This window comes from Taudactylus pleione, unplaced genomic scaffold, assembly GCF_031769625.1.
Source record: "Taudactylus pleione unplaced genomic scaffold, aTauple2 ptg000248l, whole genome shotgun sequence".
NCBI lineage: Eukaryota > Metazoa > Chordata > Amphibia > Anura > Myobatrachidae > Taudactylus > Taudactylus pleione.
Genome location: NW_028284650.1, coordinates 1,815,583 through 1,833,330, shown reverse-complemented (window position 1 = coordinate 1,833,330; position 17,748 = coordinate 1,815,583). Strand labels below are relative to the sequence as shown.

The 17,748-nt window shown below is 44.9% G+C and overlaps 1 protein-coding gene across 1 annotated transcript in view; it reads left to right on the top strand.

Annotated features, from left to right (window-relative positions):
- The first annotated feature begins 1,670 nt into the window (after positions 1-1,670).
- LOC148515544 (intercellular adhesion molecule 5-like) overlaps positions 1,671-17,748 on the top strand; it is a 45,611-nt gene continuing 29,533 nt past the window's right edge. The window contains exons 1-2 of the mRNA XM_088479862.1: positions 1,671-1,914; positions 16,340-16,615. Of these exons, the coding sequence (XP_088335988.1) occupies positions 1,851-1,914; positions 16,340-16,615 (340 nt within the window). The 5' untranslated portion in view covers positions 1,671-1,850. The remainder of the gene's footprint in view (positions 1,915-16,339; positions 16,616-17,748) is intronic.

The window sequence follows — 17,748 nt, the reverse complement described above, 5'->3', positions numbered from 1 at the left end:
TCTCCTCCTATTACTCCATATAACCTCTCCCTATATCTCCTCCTATTACTCCATATAACCTCTCCCTACATCTCCTCCTATTACTCCATATAACCTCTCCATATATATCCTCCAATTACTCCATATAACCTCTCCCTATATCTCCTCCTATTACTCAAAATAACCTCTCCCTATATCTCCTCCTATTACTCCATATAACCTCTCCCTATATCTCCTCCTATTACTCCATATAACCTCTCCCTACATCTCCTCCTATTACTCCATATAACCTCTCCATATATATCCTCCAATTACTCCATATAATCTCTCCCTATATCTCCTCCTATTACTCCATATAATCTCTCCCTATATCTCCTCCTATTACTCCATATAACCTCTCCCTACATCTCCTCCTATTACTCCATATAACCTCTCCATATATATCCTCCAATTATTCCATATAACCTCTCCCTATATCTCCTCCTATTACTCCATATAATCTCTCCCTATATATCCTCCTATTACTCCATATAACCTCTCCCTATATCTCCTCCTATTACTCCATATAACCTCTCCCTATATCTCCTTCTATTACTCCATATAACCTCTCCCTATATCTCCTTCTATTACTCCATATAACCTCTCCCTATATCTCCTCCTACTACTCCATATAACCTCTCCCTATAGCTCCTCCAATTACTCCATATAACCTCTCCCTATATCTCCTCCTATTCCTCCATATAACCTCTCCCTATAGTTCCTCCTATTACTCCATATAACCTCTCCCTTTATCTCCTCCTATTACTACATATAACCTCTCCCTATATCTCCTCCTTTCATTCCATATAACCTCTCCCTATAACTCCTCCTATTACTTCATAAACCTCTCCCTATATCTCCTATTATTCCATATAACCTCTCCCTATATCTCCTCCTATTACTCCATATAACCTCTCCCTATATCTCCTCCTATTACTCCATATAACCTCTCCCTATATCTCCTCCTATTACTCCATATAACCTCTCCCTACATCTCCTCCTATTACTCCATATAACCTCTCCCTATATCTCCTTCTATTACTCCATATAACCTCTCCCTATATCTCCTCCTATTACTCCATATAATCTCTCCCTATATCTCCTCCTATTACTCCATATAACCTCTCCCTACATCTCCTCCTATTACTCCATATAACCTCTCCATATATATAATCCAATTATTCCATATAACCTCTCCCTATATCTCCTCCTATTACTCCATATAATCTCTCCCTATAGCTCCTCCAATTACTCCATATAACCTCTCACTATATCTCCTTCTATTCCTCCATATAACCTCTCCCTATAGTTCCTCCTATTACTCCATATAACCTCTCCCTTTATTTCCTCCTATTTACCCCATATAACTTCTCCCTATAACTCCTCCTATTACTCCATATAACCTCTCTCTATACCTCCTCCAATTACTGCATATAACCTCCCTTTGGAATTCTTCCTATTACCCCATATAACCTATTTATATAACTCCTCCTATTACTCCATATAAAACTTCCTGTAAAAGCTTGCATTTTATCTCTGCAATAACACCCTCTAGCTTTTTCTGCCAATGTTCCATAAATGGTAACTGTTGCTGTAAACAATCCCACCCATTCATCTTCCCATGTGTCATTATAAACCACTTTGTACAGTTTTACAACCAGCTTATTCCATTCCGTCCAGCGCTGAAAGATTATGAAAACTGCCGGAGAAATTAAATAAACCTCCTACATCTTTGGCCATCTCACATCTCTCCCAATTTTGTTTTGGCAAAGTCATCAAGCGATCTGTCCTTCCTTCTGTGACATCCTGAGATTTACTGTAATCTGCTCATAATGGAGGTCTCCTGTGCCTGGTCTCTCCTCTTTATATGGATGTTAAGAACCTGTCAAGTGCACGGTAAGCTCTACAGTACTGACATTCTCTGCAGTGACCTGAATGTATATTGTACAGTCTACTCTTAAAAGCCACTAAATGCAACTTCTTAGATGTGTTTTATGTAATTTAAGGAAATGGAATTGACAGACAAACAGATGGCTAAAGCTATTTTTTAGTGATTCATTAACTACAGAGCACAAACAAACAGAATAGTCCTTTCGCTGGCATCAGGAGATGATTACTGTATCACTGAGCCGTAAGCATGTCTGTCGTGTCTGCAGAATGCTACAGTATGCAGACTATTAATAAGGAATGCCTAAACTCTTTGTAATAGGTGAGTGGGACAGATATATATGAAGAAACCTTTGTGAGAATAGAAAGAAAGGGAAACACAGAATAGACAGCATAACCAATAAAGTGCGATGGAATAATAATAATATAACAATGGGATGGTCTTACTTGGACAATGTGATGAAGAAATGGTTTTAGTAGTAAAGGTATACAACAGACCAATGACATCAAGCATGGATATCTTTAAACCTTGGACTGTAATGGTGGAGTTTTGGAACCTATGAACTAACATATAAGTAAAAGATATCATGTGAACACAGCGGTTCTCAACCTCAGCCCTCAAGTTTTCCCAACAGGTCATGTTTTGAAGATTGCTATCTATGGAAACAGGTGAGATAGATTAACTCACCTGTGCATGAATATAGACATCCATAAAACATGACCTGTTGGTGGTACTTGAAGACTGGATTTCAGAAACACTGATTTCAAATACTAAAATGCATTTTAAATACAATTTTCCACAATTCTACCCATAGTTACTCTTACATGCTTCAAGAAACATACTGGTAAGGTTAATTGTGTTCTGGTAAAAATAAATAAATAACCCTAGTCTATATGTTTGTCCATGTGATAGGGCAGTGGTACCCAGTATCGGTCCTCAAGGCTTCCTAACAGTCCAAGTTTTAAGGATATCCATGATTAAGCACAGGTGAACTCAGCTGGCCAGCGCCGACCAATATTGGGACCGATGCCCAGGCTACGACCTCAGTCACAGCGCTGGGATTGCAGACGCAGCATAAGGTGTCAGACACCTCCTGCTGCATTTGAATTTTAGCAAGGACTGATTTGCATAGCTGCTTGTGTGTGGCTGTGCAATTACATCCACTGATGAATAAGGCCCATAGATCGTAAGCTCCACTGGGGCAGGGACTGAAGTAAATGATTGGGGGGCCTATTTACAGTACTAGGCAGTGTTAGGAGACAGAGTGAAAAGTGATAAGGTGCCAGCCAATCAGCTCCTAACTGCCATGTCACAGGCTGTGTTTGAAAAATGACAGTTGGGAGCTGATTGGCTGGCACCTTATCACTTTTCACTCTGTCTCCTAACACTGCTTAGTACATAGACCCCTATATTATATTCTGTGAAGTGCTGCGGAAGATGTGTGTGCTACAGTATATAAATAATTTTTAACAAATAAAAATTGGGATGCTGATTCAGACGTGCGTGCTTTGAGGTAACAACCAGAGCAGTCACTGTTTGTGCACATAGCCCTGGTCTAGCAATCAGTCACAATGAGGTACAGGTGACTTGATGATTATATCACCAATATGGCGTTTAGTGGCATAAATATCTAGTGTGATACCTCCATTAATGTACCAAAGGGGTTATCCACCTTCAGAGGAAAAAATCTTTTGTATTCTGCATGCCCCCATGCAGTTTCCATGGTTTTATCTTTTTGTGATTTTGGGGCATGTCTGTACATGGGCAGAGAGGTTTGTCATGACACAACTATGCTGTACTCTATGCAGCGGTTACAGATCTTTCCAGCTTTGTGCCAGTATGTAACCTTGCATAACCATGCCTGCCCATATAAAGACATAGGGCCTGATTCAGACTTGTACGCAGTGGCTGTATGTAAATATGCTAATGCTGTGTAAATAGGCATCTCCTGCCAGCTTCTGTGATCCACTGCTGCATCTGAGGACACAGCATCGGCAGGGACGTCTTTATAATGGGTGCAAGGTGTGTGGTGCACACGAGACCCTGGGTCCAGGGGGGCCCAAACTGCACACCCTGTACCCATAGTAAATTATATGTAAGCAGCAAAAAAATCACTGGCAAAATGGTGGCGGACATTTTCCCGGTGACTCGCCCATGCGCAGAAAAGATGTCCCCTGGAAAAAGGCGCGGCTGCCATTTTCCCAGAGACCCGCATGAAGCCGGAATCTACTGCGCTCAGTGCGCTGACAGAGAGGAGAGGGCCCAAACGTAGGTGGCACACGGGGCCCTTCTTTTCTTAAAACGCCCCTGAGCATCGGCAAAAGTTTCAGCCATCCGAGTAACCCTCGGGTTACCCAGGATGGTCGGTGTTTTCACTCAGCCAGGGCTAGGAAATCTGCATCAGAAGATGCATACCCTGGCATCGGCACGTCTACAAAATGGGGATGACACACCCCGTTTTATATAACGCTCACCATTGCTGCCCCCAACCTGCCCACAAATGTTCTTGGGGGCACTGTGAGCGATTTGGCAGAAGGAGACCTGCACATGCGCAGATCTCTCACCATCGGGTAATGTCATGAGGGAGCTAAATCTAAAGGCATGTGTGTAGTAAACGTTGCAGAAGGTAATGTATAGGGCAGCACTAAATAGACTAAAGTTATCTGAAGGTAGAAACCCAAATTAAAGCCCTGGGGGTATATTTACTAAAGTGACAGTTTTTAGAAGTGGAGATGTTGCCTATACCAACCAATCAGATTCTACTTAACATTTAACTAGGACCTTCTAGAAGACAATAACTAGAATCTGATTGGTTGCTATGGGCAACATCTCCGCTTCTGAAAACTCTCACTTTAGTAAATTTACCCCCTAAAGTCATGTGAAGCCCTCACAAAGCACAATTCTGTGTACATGTTGCTGTAGCAGTAATCACATGCAGAGTGACTCATAGTTAAATAGCCGACAGTCATGATTTTTTTTTTGACTGTTGTGTTTATAAGTATTTGTTGCTTCATACAAAGGGGAATTTAAGGAATGGGTATGATATCCTGGCAGTCGGTTTGCCTGCTGTCAATATACCGACAGCGGCATCCCGACAAGAATCCGGTAAGTATAGTAACCCTCCCCCCTTCTCCCCCTAACCCTCTGTTCCTACATCCTAACACTAACCCTCCCTGTTAGTGCCTAAACCTAACCCTCCACCCTTAGTGCCTAACCCTAACCCTCCCCCCTTAGTGCCTACCCTAACCCCCCAAGTGGTGCCTAACCCTAACCCACCCCCGGGGGTACCTTACCCTAACCTCCCCCTCCCTAACCTAACCCTAACCACCCCATGACGCCGAAAGCTAACCATACTCCCCCCTACCAGCGGCTAAGTCCTAACCAGCCCTGTTATACCTACGCTTGGCATCCCGGCTGTCGGGATTCTGGTTTCGGCACCGTCAGCTACTGTCGCTTTTTCGGCACCAGTCTTCTGGCTGGGTAGTGGCATTCCGGCACCGGGATTTTGTCAGCCGGGATGCCGGCTGCAGGTATATTCCATACATCACAAATTTATATCTGTTCTCCTACATCAGTGTGACAGAAACCACACATCACTGCTGTGGGGAAACCCTGCTCCCTCCACTATCCATCTCTCCTGCTGCCTCTGGCCAGGAATCAGAGATGTGCACTATTCCGATATTTACTAAACTGAGCAATTATCGGTCGCCTGTGCATGCAGCACAGCCGCACTGCGCACGCGCCAAGGTACCTTTGCCATGCCGCTCTCTGTAACAATTATTTCACACAGTTAATGACTGTCAGGTACCATTTAGAGGAGGAAGTGGGGAGTGATGTCAAAAAAATACAGATGTGTGGTATTTTTTTGGGGGGTGTCATAGCCTGCTTCTGCGATCCCATACTCAGATAAAGTGGTTCCATTGTCTCAGTTCAGGTGGCCATTCTGCATGACCATAGGGCTACTGAAATGGGCAATTGTTAAATGATCTGTGATGGGGGCTGTGTTTGTACTCACTCGCTTGGATCTGCAAAGCCACCGGTGGCCGTCTCAATACATTTCCAGCCAACTACAGCATTATCACATTTTCGCACAGCAGCTGCGTGCGGGATCGCAGCTGTGAATGCATTAGCGTACATGTCTGACTCAGGCCCTCTATTCTCCTACTCATATCACTACTCCTTCTAGTATATCTCTCTCAGACTATGGTCTCCTTATGCCTCTATTCCTATCCTCACATCACTACTGTTGGGGAACCCTAATTCAGCAGTGGTGATCGGGAATCTGTGCAGGCGCCAGACCCGTTCTGTGCATGTGCAGAATGGGTATGCGAGCCCGCACGTTAACTGTCAGCAGACTGTCAGTGATTGACAGTCTGCTGCTGTTTGGGGGTGGGGAGACGGCGGCGATGGCCTCCATTTCCTGAAACGGATGCGTTTCGCCACCTTTAGGGGGGAGGGAAGAGGCTAGGATCTCAGTCGGCTGAGGGAGATTTCCTGGCCTCTTCCTTCCAACTGAGTGACCCCATGGGTCTCCTTAGCCGGCCGATGGTCCACAGAGTATCCGATGCTGTGTTGGTCAACACAGCTCGGATATGTAATGCAGCTGGAGGAGTGATGCCTCCTCCTGCATTACCATATCAGCACAGATGGAATAGCTGAGCTGCTTGCGAGCAGCTTAGCTACTGTATTCCGTCTGAAGCTGAATCAGGCCCATAGCTCTCAGACTGTGGCCTCCTGCTGCCTGTATTACCCTTCCCATATCATGACATTATCTCTATCACATGCAGCACTGTCCTCACTAGCAGTAGCGGCTCCAGGCACGGGCAAGCAGGTCCGTCGCCCGGAGCGCTACTGTTTCCGGAGGGCGCAGGAAACGCCCACCTCCCTCCCAGCGCTATAGGACATATTTAAACTCGGTGGGAGGGAGAGGAGGAGGGAATGGGCGGCAACACAGGACGGCGCTGGGCGCAGCACAGCCTAGCGCAGGCCCTGCTCACTAGCACCTATAAACCAGTGGACAGGAACCTACTTACACTCAGAGCCGCAGGTGAGGACCAAAGTACAGCAGAACAGCCTTCATTGCTGCACAAAGTAAGTCAGTAGAGCACAGTCACTAGTGAATTTTGTATGCAGCACCAACTCTCATGGTCCAATCCATACTTTATCATTGCAATGTAATCTTGTTAATGTAAAGACGTAGTGGAGTGTTGCACATCCTTTTTGTTTCCTGGCTTAGATTGTAATGTATGTTGAACAAATGCTTGTGGATATGTAAGTGACATGATAACTACCTGTAGGAAAATGTTGTCTGTGTGTGATCTGATTGCCAGCAATATAGGCATGAGTCACTTATGGTCTTCAGCAATAGCCAGATCACCTTCCTGCAATTCTAGGGAAAGATCAACACAAATCCACCCCAATCCACCTGCCTGGTTCCCACTGATTGGAAAATATTCCTTCCCGACTAAATGCTCCCATTTCATTAACACTCCCTGTACATACTTGCCTTCTTTTGAAAAAGCATTTCAGGGAGATTGTGAAAGCAACACCTATGAGCACGGTAAAGTGGGCGTGTACTGCTACATCTGAGGGGCGTGTCATACATGTGATAGGCGTGTACTGCTACATCTGAGGGGCGTGTCATACATGTGATAGGCGTGTACTGCTACATCTGAGGGGCGTGTCATAATACTGACTTACACACAAATGTAAACAAGCCCCAAAGCAGTTAGTAAGATCTATTTGGTGATGAAAACACCCTTATACTTTCAGGGCTTGCTCATGTATTGAGTTTTACAAGGGCTTCAATATAAGTGGCCACGAGAAACCTTATATGAAAATGCATGTAGCCATAGGGATCATTGTGCCTTATAAACACTGCAGGGAAATGGGACTGATGATCCCATTTGAATGTATATAGGTCTGGTTTCTTTATTTCCCAAAAACAAGCTACATAATGGGGGTGTAATCAGGGAGATTGCTACTACTGTATTTCATAGAGTCTCCCTGACAATCAGGGAGAGTTGGCAAGTATGTCCATATATGAGAGGCAAGTTGTTATGATTGTAAGCTATTTTGAAGGAAGCAACCTCCAGTGCTATTGTTAACTATATGATATCTGGATACACAATATTCCCTTGCAAAAAGTCTCGCTTCTCTGATGAATATATGAAAACACAAATCCTTTGTGACTACAGAATCCACCGTTGGATGTAAAAAAAGATTGGACTTGTAGTCACTTTTAATACATATAAATAATAACCATAGACTCCACACACTGTTGACATTACTATGAGAGTGGAAGTATCCAGGTGAGGACTCAATACTTTCTCTCCTTGTAAATGGAATATTCACTTTGCTCCCAAATCATTTTGTTCCCTATTACCCCCACCACATCCTTCAGTCACACTCTCCATCACTTACAGATGTGCCCTCATACATAGCGGCTTCAGTTGTGCCAAATAGCCCCACTCGGCACGATAGGACCCGAGCGACACGGTTGCACCGAGCATCTTTCTCACCCAAAATGTGCTTCCTATTTGGGAGTGACAAAACTACTATACACTACACTACATTGCACTGGTCAATTTGATGTGCGACATGTGTACATCTGTGTGCGACCGAGTTAGAATCTCTATAAGTGCTGCGACGCAGCGGTGCAGCCTTTCTCACACAAAGTTGCGATTCATCTGTGACTTTGTATATGATTAAAACTAATTCCTGTGGGGATAAAGTCGCAGGCCCAGCGTTTCTGGTACACTGACAGGTGTTTTGCTGCATCTGCATATAAGATGCAAAATTTAAAGTAGAAGATGGTACGCTACTCCTCTTTGAGTGGCTCAGTAATGCCGGGCGTCTCATGTCTGTATGGCTGTATGTCTGTATGGAGCACAGACAGTGGCAGATTTTTCCTAGGGGCTGCAAGGCTGCAGCCTCCCCCAGTAAAATCCACCACCTCAGTGTAGTCAGTGCAGTCCATGACTGCACTGGCTATGCTGGGACTGGCAGTGGTTTCCTATTGGAAGTGCCACCTGCCAGTCACATATACAACAGGCAGCCCCAGAGGGAGGTGTCTCCTCCCCCTGGGACTGCCAGTCCGGGCTGCTATTAGCAGAGAGCGGCTTCCAGGAGGAAGCCGCTACTCTGCCTTTCCGCCAGCTCTAACCGGCTCTTTGGGGCTGCAGACAATGCAGCCCTTTGGAAGCCGGTGGTGACATGCCCGCTGCTAGTGCGCATGTTCCGGTCCCAGCGCCTGACTGATCGATTACGCAGGTTCAGGGACCCAGCCAGGAGGAGGAGGAGGCAGGAGCCGGTGAGTGATCCTGACGTTTTCAGTGGCGGCAGCCCCCCTCATCAAAGAGGGTAGGAGTCGCCGCTGATGCTAGGTGTATAAGGACACATCTGTAACCTGCGGCTGGCTGGCAACTTTTAGCCTGGGGGGCAAATGCATGCAGGCAGCCCTGGCAGAGGAGTAGCATGTAGCCAGGGTGACCAGGGAACGTGTGTGCTAAGGCGCCCCCCCTCAAGTGTTTCAGGGAGGAGGCGGGTCCATATTGGATTAATGTAAAGTAAAAATAGATTAGGGGCAACCCCCTGTAGTGGTGCCCATATGCAGTGCCCTCATGTGCCCCAGTAGTGCCCCCAGTAGTGATCCCCCCTATGCAGTGCCCCTTATACAGTGCCCCCAGTAGTGGTCCCCCCTGTGCAGTGCCCCTTGTGCCCCCAGTAGTAAGCCCTTTATATAGTGCCCCCAGTAGTGGTCTCCCCCTTGTAGTGTCCCAGAAGTGGTCTCCCCCTTGTAGTGCCCCCAGTAGTGGTCTCCCCCTTGTAGTGCCCCAGTAGTGTTCTCCCCCTTGTAGTGCCCCCAGTAGTGGTCTCCCCCTTGTAGTGCAGTAGACACACGTAATAAAAAAAACCAAAACACCTGCATTTCCGCTCCTGCCGCCGCCATCCGCTCCTCCGTCCATCCTCCCAGGCCGGCCCGCTCTGCATTATGGGAGAGACGTCATGATGTCTCTCCCATTACCCACTGCAGGAGCCGGAAAATGGAGCTGCTCCGGCAGTGGGCGCAGCAGCAGTCAATGAGAGTCTGACAGACTCTCATTGGCTGCTAATTAAAACAAACACACTGCTGCTGGCGCCGGCGGCTGTGTGTTTGTCAGTCACTATGTAGTGCTGACCGAACTCCATCCGGTCAGCGCTACACGCGCGGTGCAGCTGTGTCACAGAGACACAGACTGCCCGCGGACCGCATGGCGCTGCGGCCCAGGGGGCACATGGCACCCTGCCCCCCGGCCAGGCCCGCCTCTGTCTGTAACTGTCTATCAGTCCACACTCAGGCCCATAGGGAGCTGATCTGGGCCCCAGTAATTCTTGGGGGGCATGGCCCAACTACAGAAGGTGTAGTCATGCCCCCCTTAGAAAAAGAATAGAAAAATAATTGCAGTGCCGCTAAACAGGGGACCCCCTGAGCAAGGGGAAAATCCAGGGAGTGCGATTAGTGTGATCACCAACCCCACTCCCCCGGACCCCTCCAACAAGTCTGGGCCAGGGTAATTAGTACACCCCCTCTCTGCGCCCCTGTCCACATTGTCAAAGTGGATTTGGGGTGTATAATCTATGGTACTGTATATAGTTTGATTAATGTCCCTAAGCTGTCACATGTGATGTCTTCTCCCTCTGTGCCTGTGAACAGAATAAATGGGGCTAATTCTGAGTCAGATGCATCTGTGGACACTTTACCGGATGGCCGCCCACTTACTAGCTTATGCAAATGCCACAGTCCACCCGTGCATGCAGAAAATCTGTGCGTCTACAGGTGGCAGCCTGTCCGGCCCACTGTTCTTAAGTCCACAGCTGTAACTGTCCTCATTAGTATATGGCAGGGCTGTAACTAGGATGGTGCAACCAGTGCCATGGCACAGGGCAGGGGGCACTGTTTGGGCCTGTCAATTTTCCTGTTTATTATCATTCTCGCTTGTAGCTTCTTATTTTATCCCCAGCATCACCTAGCCTCCCCTTTCTCTTCCCTGGCCCTTCCCCATGAGGCCATGGCCATTTTTTATTTGAACTATCTTATGTCCCTATTTAAAAAATGGGGAGGGGGGTGCCAATGCTCTCTCTGGCACAGGGCACCAAAAAGTCTAGTTATGGCTCTGATATATGGACATGCACCCATCCCATGGTGGGTGCAAAATACCCATAGGAAACAGGTGTCCCACCTCCATCTGATAACATAAATTATTTTCTGTGCTTGCGGGGAATCCAAACATCCCATGCCAGGAAAGGGAGCGGTTCTCCACACATTAAACATGATTGTAGAACTTAGTGTTGGTTTAACTGTAACTTGGCATTTCATATACCTGCTTAAGAACAATGGAGCAGCTTGCAGCCTATGTGGTCTGTAACTGGATAAAATGACTGTGCCCAGGAGAGTGTCCTGGAACTGGGTCACTGGGTAATGATCCAGTACCCATATCTCAATGGTATTAAAGATTGAAGAAAGTGACCATCTAGTGTTACCCAGATTTTGTTAAAACTGCAATCGTTTCCCACTTTTATCACACAAAAAAAATATTCCACAGACTTGGGTAACTGTTGTGGATATACATGCCCTATCATCACTATGATTTAAATGGTGATTATTTAGGACAAAAAGCTCAAATGTCAAAGCACAGCTTGTCAGTTAAGATTGCCATGACTCACTAGTCAAGCATATTTAGCTAAGCAGTGCTTTAGCATACTATTATGTGCTTTACAAACGCACAATAGTGTGTAACCAGACTACATTAGCTAAAGGCATTTATGACTGTAGGCAGGGCATGACTGATGTTTTAATAAACTTATTTGATGCTTATTATTACTGCTAAGAATACTTGGCACTGCTATGACAATGAAACCTGTTGGGGCAAATTTCAGTCACTCTCTTAATTCTTAACACAGCGAATGCTTATTTCAGAAATAATTTTGAAATGGGAAATGCCAGGTGCAAGGGCAATCTAACTGCAGAATGTGGTGGATAACTTTATTTTATTACTGAAAAAAGATAATGAAAAGATAGGAAAAAATATTCTTTTAGGTTGTGTACAAAGTACCTGAAAAGAAAAGGTAACTAACATTATGAGATGAGCGGTTTGGTTTTGCTGAAAACCCAACACAGCAGAACTTTGGGGTTCTGAGTCAAACTGAATCGCAGCTCTGGTCTTCTCGCCAAGTTTGGAACTAAGGGTCTGATTCAGAGCCGGACGCTATTTGCGCTCGCTCGTTCAGAAAAAGGGGGTGGCTATTTAAATTAACCGTTCGCTCTTTGCGGTCTGTGGTCGCCTCCATGTCTGAACGAGCGAACAAAACATGCAGTCGTTATTTTGAAAAATACGCCCCCTGGCCGCTCGCATCATACGTCATGTCCGCTATTTATTAGATTAATCGAGTACATCGAACAGCGTATGAACTGCTCGCTATTCTTGTGGTTGGTTTTTCCTACCGCAATCATGCGAGCAGTTCTGGCTAAAAGACACCCAACTGACGTGGTCGATGACGATGCTTTGTTAATTATGCACACCCTTAAAACGCCTGTTCTGACCGTTTGGCATGCCTGCTTTCGGATCGCCACTCCCCGTTTTCAAGCACCTTCCCCTGTTACCACCCACAAACGCCTCACTCTGTCACTCAAATTAGCAGGCATTCGCTATTTTGCGAGCACACGATTTTCGGCCGCACTGACTGGTTCGCGCATGCGTATTACAACCCGTACACATGCGCAGATGTGCGACCATCGCTCGGAACGAACGAGCGGCTGCTTACGAGCAGCTCTGAATGAAGCCCTAAAACCGGATAAAAACATGATTTTAGCTGTTTTTATATATATATTTTTTTTAATAAATCCAGATCAAAAAAACAAAATCGAACCCAAAAAGCTTGAAGGCGGTTTTTGCTAAAACCAAAACACAACTGTAGGAGGCTGCCCACAGCTACCCAGGCTGTGATCAGCAATCTTAACAGGATCACCTCCAGTCTGCTCCAAACTCCCTGATGTGCCCCCCACTTGCACCACAGCAGCAGAGATGGGCGGTCCTAAGGAGCTGTGTTAACACTTCATTAACTTCACTTACAGATGAAGTGAATAACATGGATTACAATATCTTGCTACAATGGCACCTAAAACTGTATAAACTGTATAACATTACAATAGCTATTTAAACTTGATTCAGTATCATTTTATTAACAAACCTTCATATTTATTAAAATAAAATTAAAGTGAACTAGGTTTCAATTAGCTATTATTTACCTAGTTTAATAATAATAAAAAATTTGCCAATTTTTGGGGATATTTTTTAGAATGTATCTATTCCTGCCTGTCTATACCTTCTCTGCCTATACCTTCTAACAATATTCCTTCTTATACCTTCTAAAATTGTCGCTATTCAGCGTTATGAGTCGCACAAGAAATAAATGCTTTTAGACTTCGAGTGTGGTTCCAAAGCACAAAAAGATATTATTCAATATAAAAACAGATGGTTACACGCTGTGATCTAAATACAATTAGCGCAAGTAAATCATACAGACCCAAGGTACAGTTGTTACATACGCACGCGCTCAGTGGCAAACGCAGGATTTCTAGAGGGGGGTTTCCAAATGCTTGATTTCAGAGCGAGTGTGGCCAGTCCATGAAGAGGCAGAATTAGTACTTATCCAGCTTTAATATGTTACATACAAAGTATATTGTGTTGCATAATTCCAGCATATACAGGAACAGCGATCACTGTAAGCCATTAGATGCGGCAGTAGATCCATCCTGTCTGAGCAGAATGTTTTTCTTCAGATGTGGGCATCATTCCAGAGCATTGAAGCAAGTCCGGGAGTCTGGGGGAGCGGCAGAAGAACCTAGCACTGCCCTGGACATATATATGTATATATTGGTCTAATTATGTACTGGATAGTGTATTACAGGTTGAGTCTCCCATATCCAAATATTCCAAGATACGGAATATTCCGAAATACGGAATATTTTTGACTTGACTGGGATTATGAAACCTTTGATTTTTGATGGTTGAATGTACACAAACTTTGTCTAAGGCACAAATTATTAAACATATTGTATAAAATTACCTTCAGGCTGTGTGTATAGGGTGTATATGAAACATAACTGAATTTTACTTCTGTACACAAACTTTGGCCCTGATTCAGAGCCGGACGCTCTGACCAGAGTGCTCGCTCTGAATCAAGGCCCACCTCCATTAATATGGAGCATCCTCCTGGATGCTCGTATAGCTGTGGGTCACCACCCACAGCATATACGAGCGTGCAGAATGATGGTCGCGATGGTCTTGACCATCGCGACCATCGAAACTGTGAGCAGAAGCCTGCGGTTGGGTTTTTCAACCGCAAGGCTAGGAGTGATTTTGGCTCTGTCAGAGCCAAAATCACTCCCACTGACATCACTAGTGATGTCAGTGGGGCCGGCTTCAGACGGTAGGCGTTCCCTTGGGAACGCCTCCGTCTGGCAGGCACGCCCTCGGCACGCCCACCAAAGGGGGCGTGCTGTCAGTCACCATCGACAGCACGCCCCCTTTGATGAGACACTCCGAGCGAAGGAAAGTCCTTCGCTCGTCGGGTCTCACGCATGCGCACGACGGAGCTCCCTCCGTCGTGCGCATGCGCAGTGGGGACCATCGACCCACTTGCGAGCGGACAGCCGCTCGCGAGTGGGTCTGAATGAGGGCCTTTGTTTGAGCCACAAAATTATTGAAAATATTGTATAAAATTACCTGCAGGCTGTGTGTATAAGGTGTATATAACACATAAATGCATTCTGTGTGTATATTTTGGGTCCTATTCCCAAGATATTTCATTATGATATGCAAATATTCCAAAATACGGAATATTCCATTATCCAAAATACCCCTGGTCCCAAGCATTTAGGATATCGGAGACTCAACCTGTATTTACAGTATTAATAATTAACCCTATTGATGGTCTATAGCAGTGCACCCAGTTACTGAATAAACCTTGAATATTACACTTTAATGTTAAGGTACCTTTTATGTAAGTGTGCAGTGTGTAAGTATTGGGGAATTGGGAAAAGACTCTAGTTAGCGCTGTGCGACTATGTGTTTAGTGGAGTACACCATGGTACGTGCTTTGCAGGGTTAATCATTTTATATGTTTTAGTGACTGTCTGTATTTGTATGGTGAGGACATTTAACTTCTTTCTATTACGTGGGAATCGCAAGACGCTAAATAATAGCATCGCCATATGTACTTATAATGGCGTGATTCACTAAAAATGGCGCTGGGCGGCCATTCGCAAAATGGCGTCTCATTGCCATTCGCAAAATGGCGTCGCCCCGATCTAATTTTAAACCGATCCTGTCTCAGCCAATTATCCGGCTTCGACAAATGGTTAGTCAGTTAAATAGGGAATTCTTAAATATATTTCATAGAAATGCAGTGGGCAGGTAACGGGATGAGATTGATTACAATGGGAATTGGCTAAGTGGTTGATTAGGTGCAGCACAGGTAAGCAGATTATTTTATTTGTGTTCATTCCTCTCCACTCCCAGGTTTTTTGTTTTTTTTTGCTTTCTTTGTTTCCTATGTTTTTTTTTATTTGGCTCCCTTGCATATTAAATAGAACAAAACAGGAAGAAAAAAAAAAGTGTACAAAGGAGCACTACAATGTATGAGACCTGGGTGTGTTGTTGGTTATACTTTTATTGGGTGGGATGTTTTTTCTCTGTTCTAAAAATGCCGAAAAAATCACGTAAGGGAAAAACAACAATTTTGTGCCCTGATTGTTGCAAAGTGCTTCTGGAACAGTTGGGAAAAGGAACTTTGTGACCAATAGCAGTACTGAATTTCCCTCACTCCCCATAGAGGTGCGCAGGAAAATTAGTGGTGCTTGGCTACGGCGATGAGTGGTATTAGGCACTCCCAAACCCACTTTGGTGGTATTTGAGGACTGGAGTTGAGAACAACTACCCTGGATAAGGGGTCTGTGGACTTCAGTGCCCATTCCTGGCAAGTAACAGGGGGATAGCTAAGCAGACGTGGGGATGTCGCTGTAAGCGGCTTTGTCCAAATATAGACAACCGCTCACAAGAGAGGCCATACTGTGATAGGGCCGGTGGAAGTTTCAGTGCACTGGTGGTGCATCTAAAGATGCAGTAAGACGGAAATGCACCATCGTAAGATGCTGCATGTGGGCGTCCCGGCATTAAGAAAATCAGCCGCGGCATTGGTAAAGATGCAGACGTGGCAAAGGCCGCAGCCACGTGCAACTCTGAATTAGGTCCTATGTGAGGCAGCCACAGGTGGACCCGTCTTTCGCTACTATCTGGCTGTTACTGTAGGGGCAGTTTGACCATTGACATTCCCTCACGTCAGGATTGTTCACTGCACACGTGTAATATTAACCTTCTTCTCTTCCCCCAGCTCTCCTTCCAATTCCCATACTGAACATAGAGGACAAGATAAAACTCAATGAAGAAACAAAGATAAGCTGCTCGTTACCTGCCAGCGAGTGTTCCTGCCTGGAGGTGGATTTAAAAATTGTCACTAACGAAAGACTCAGAAACTGTGTCTCCTACAAAGGGAACTTCCCTAATGTCACCTGCATGCTGGATGTCACCAAGGAGATGAATGAGATGGAGCTGTCCTGTGAGGCTCACTTTAGGACCAAAAGTAAACCTCGAAAGCTGAACATTTATAGTAAGTATGAAACTAACGTAATCTATATTAATATATAGGCACTCAATGGCCACTTTATTGGGTACACCTGTACTTTAATACAAATATCTAATTGGCCAATCATGTGACAGCAACTCACTCAATACATACAAGCATACAGACATGGTCAAGAGGTCCTGTTGTTTTTTAGACAAAACACTGAATGGGGAAGAAATGTGAACTAAGTGACTTTGACCGTGGAATAATTGTTGGTACCAGACGGGGTATCGGAGTATCTAAGAAACTGCTGATGGCTTAGAATTAGAGATGTGTGCCGACCCCTGTGTTTTGGTTTTGGATTTGGATCTGGATCTCCCCTGGTTTTGGATCTGAATCTGGTTTGGGATTTTTTTCCTTGGTGTTTAGTTTTTAGGTTTTGGTTTTGGATCTGTATTTTTTCCAAAAAATGATATAAACAGCTAAAACCACATAATTTGTAGCATGTCTAGGCATTTTCAACCACCTCACAGCTCACAATATTGATTTCACTATTTATCACTATGAATACCCCTTAATCGCTAGTTGCTTTTAGCGCTGCAAGTCGAATAAGAAATAATTGCTTTCCAGCCCAACTGTGTTTCCAAAGCACAAAAGTTATATTATTCGCATAAAGGATAATACGCACTTTGATCTAAACAATTAGCGTAAAGTAGCAAGTATATACAAAAGGTACAGCTTGATACATACGCATGCGCACCGGTCCCAGTATACAGTCGTCACTCCAGAAGCCTGTGGTCATCCAAGAAGATTGGCTACTGACTGGGACCGGTGAGCAGGTTATATACCCTACAGATCATAATAACAACAATGTAGACATACAAACATAATTCCATTGGTTCTTGCTCTTGGTCTTTGTAGTACGCTGTAGTTCATAGGACAGTTCATATGTTGTCACTAGGGGTATGTCCCTATTCTCCAACAATGTCTTGAGATTACTTTGTCTTTCTTTAACTGGTTTAAGACACTACATACAGAGTATACATTCTAACCAATAATTTCCTATAATCCATAACCATCGAATGCAAGATGCGACTCCCTCGCTGATAGATTTGAATATCTGGAAATAAACAGGGTGTCAGTATAGTACCAAACATGCCATGTCTACCATGTTGTAT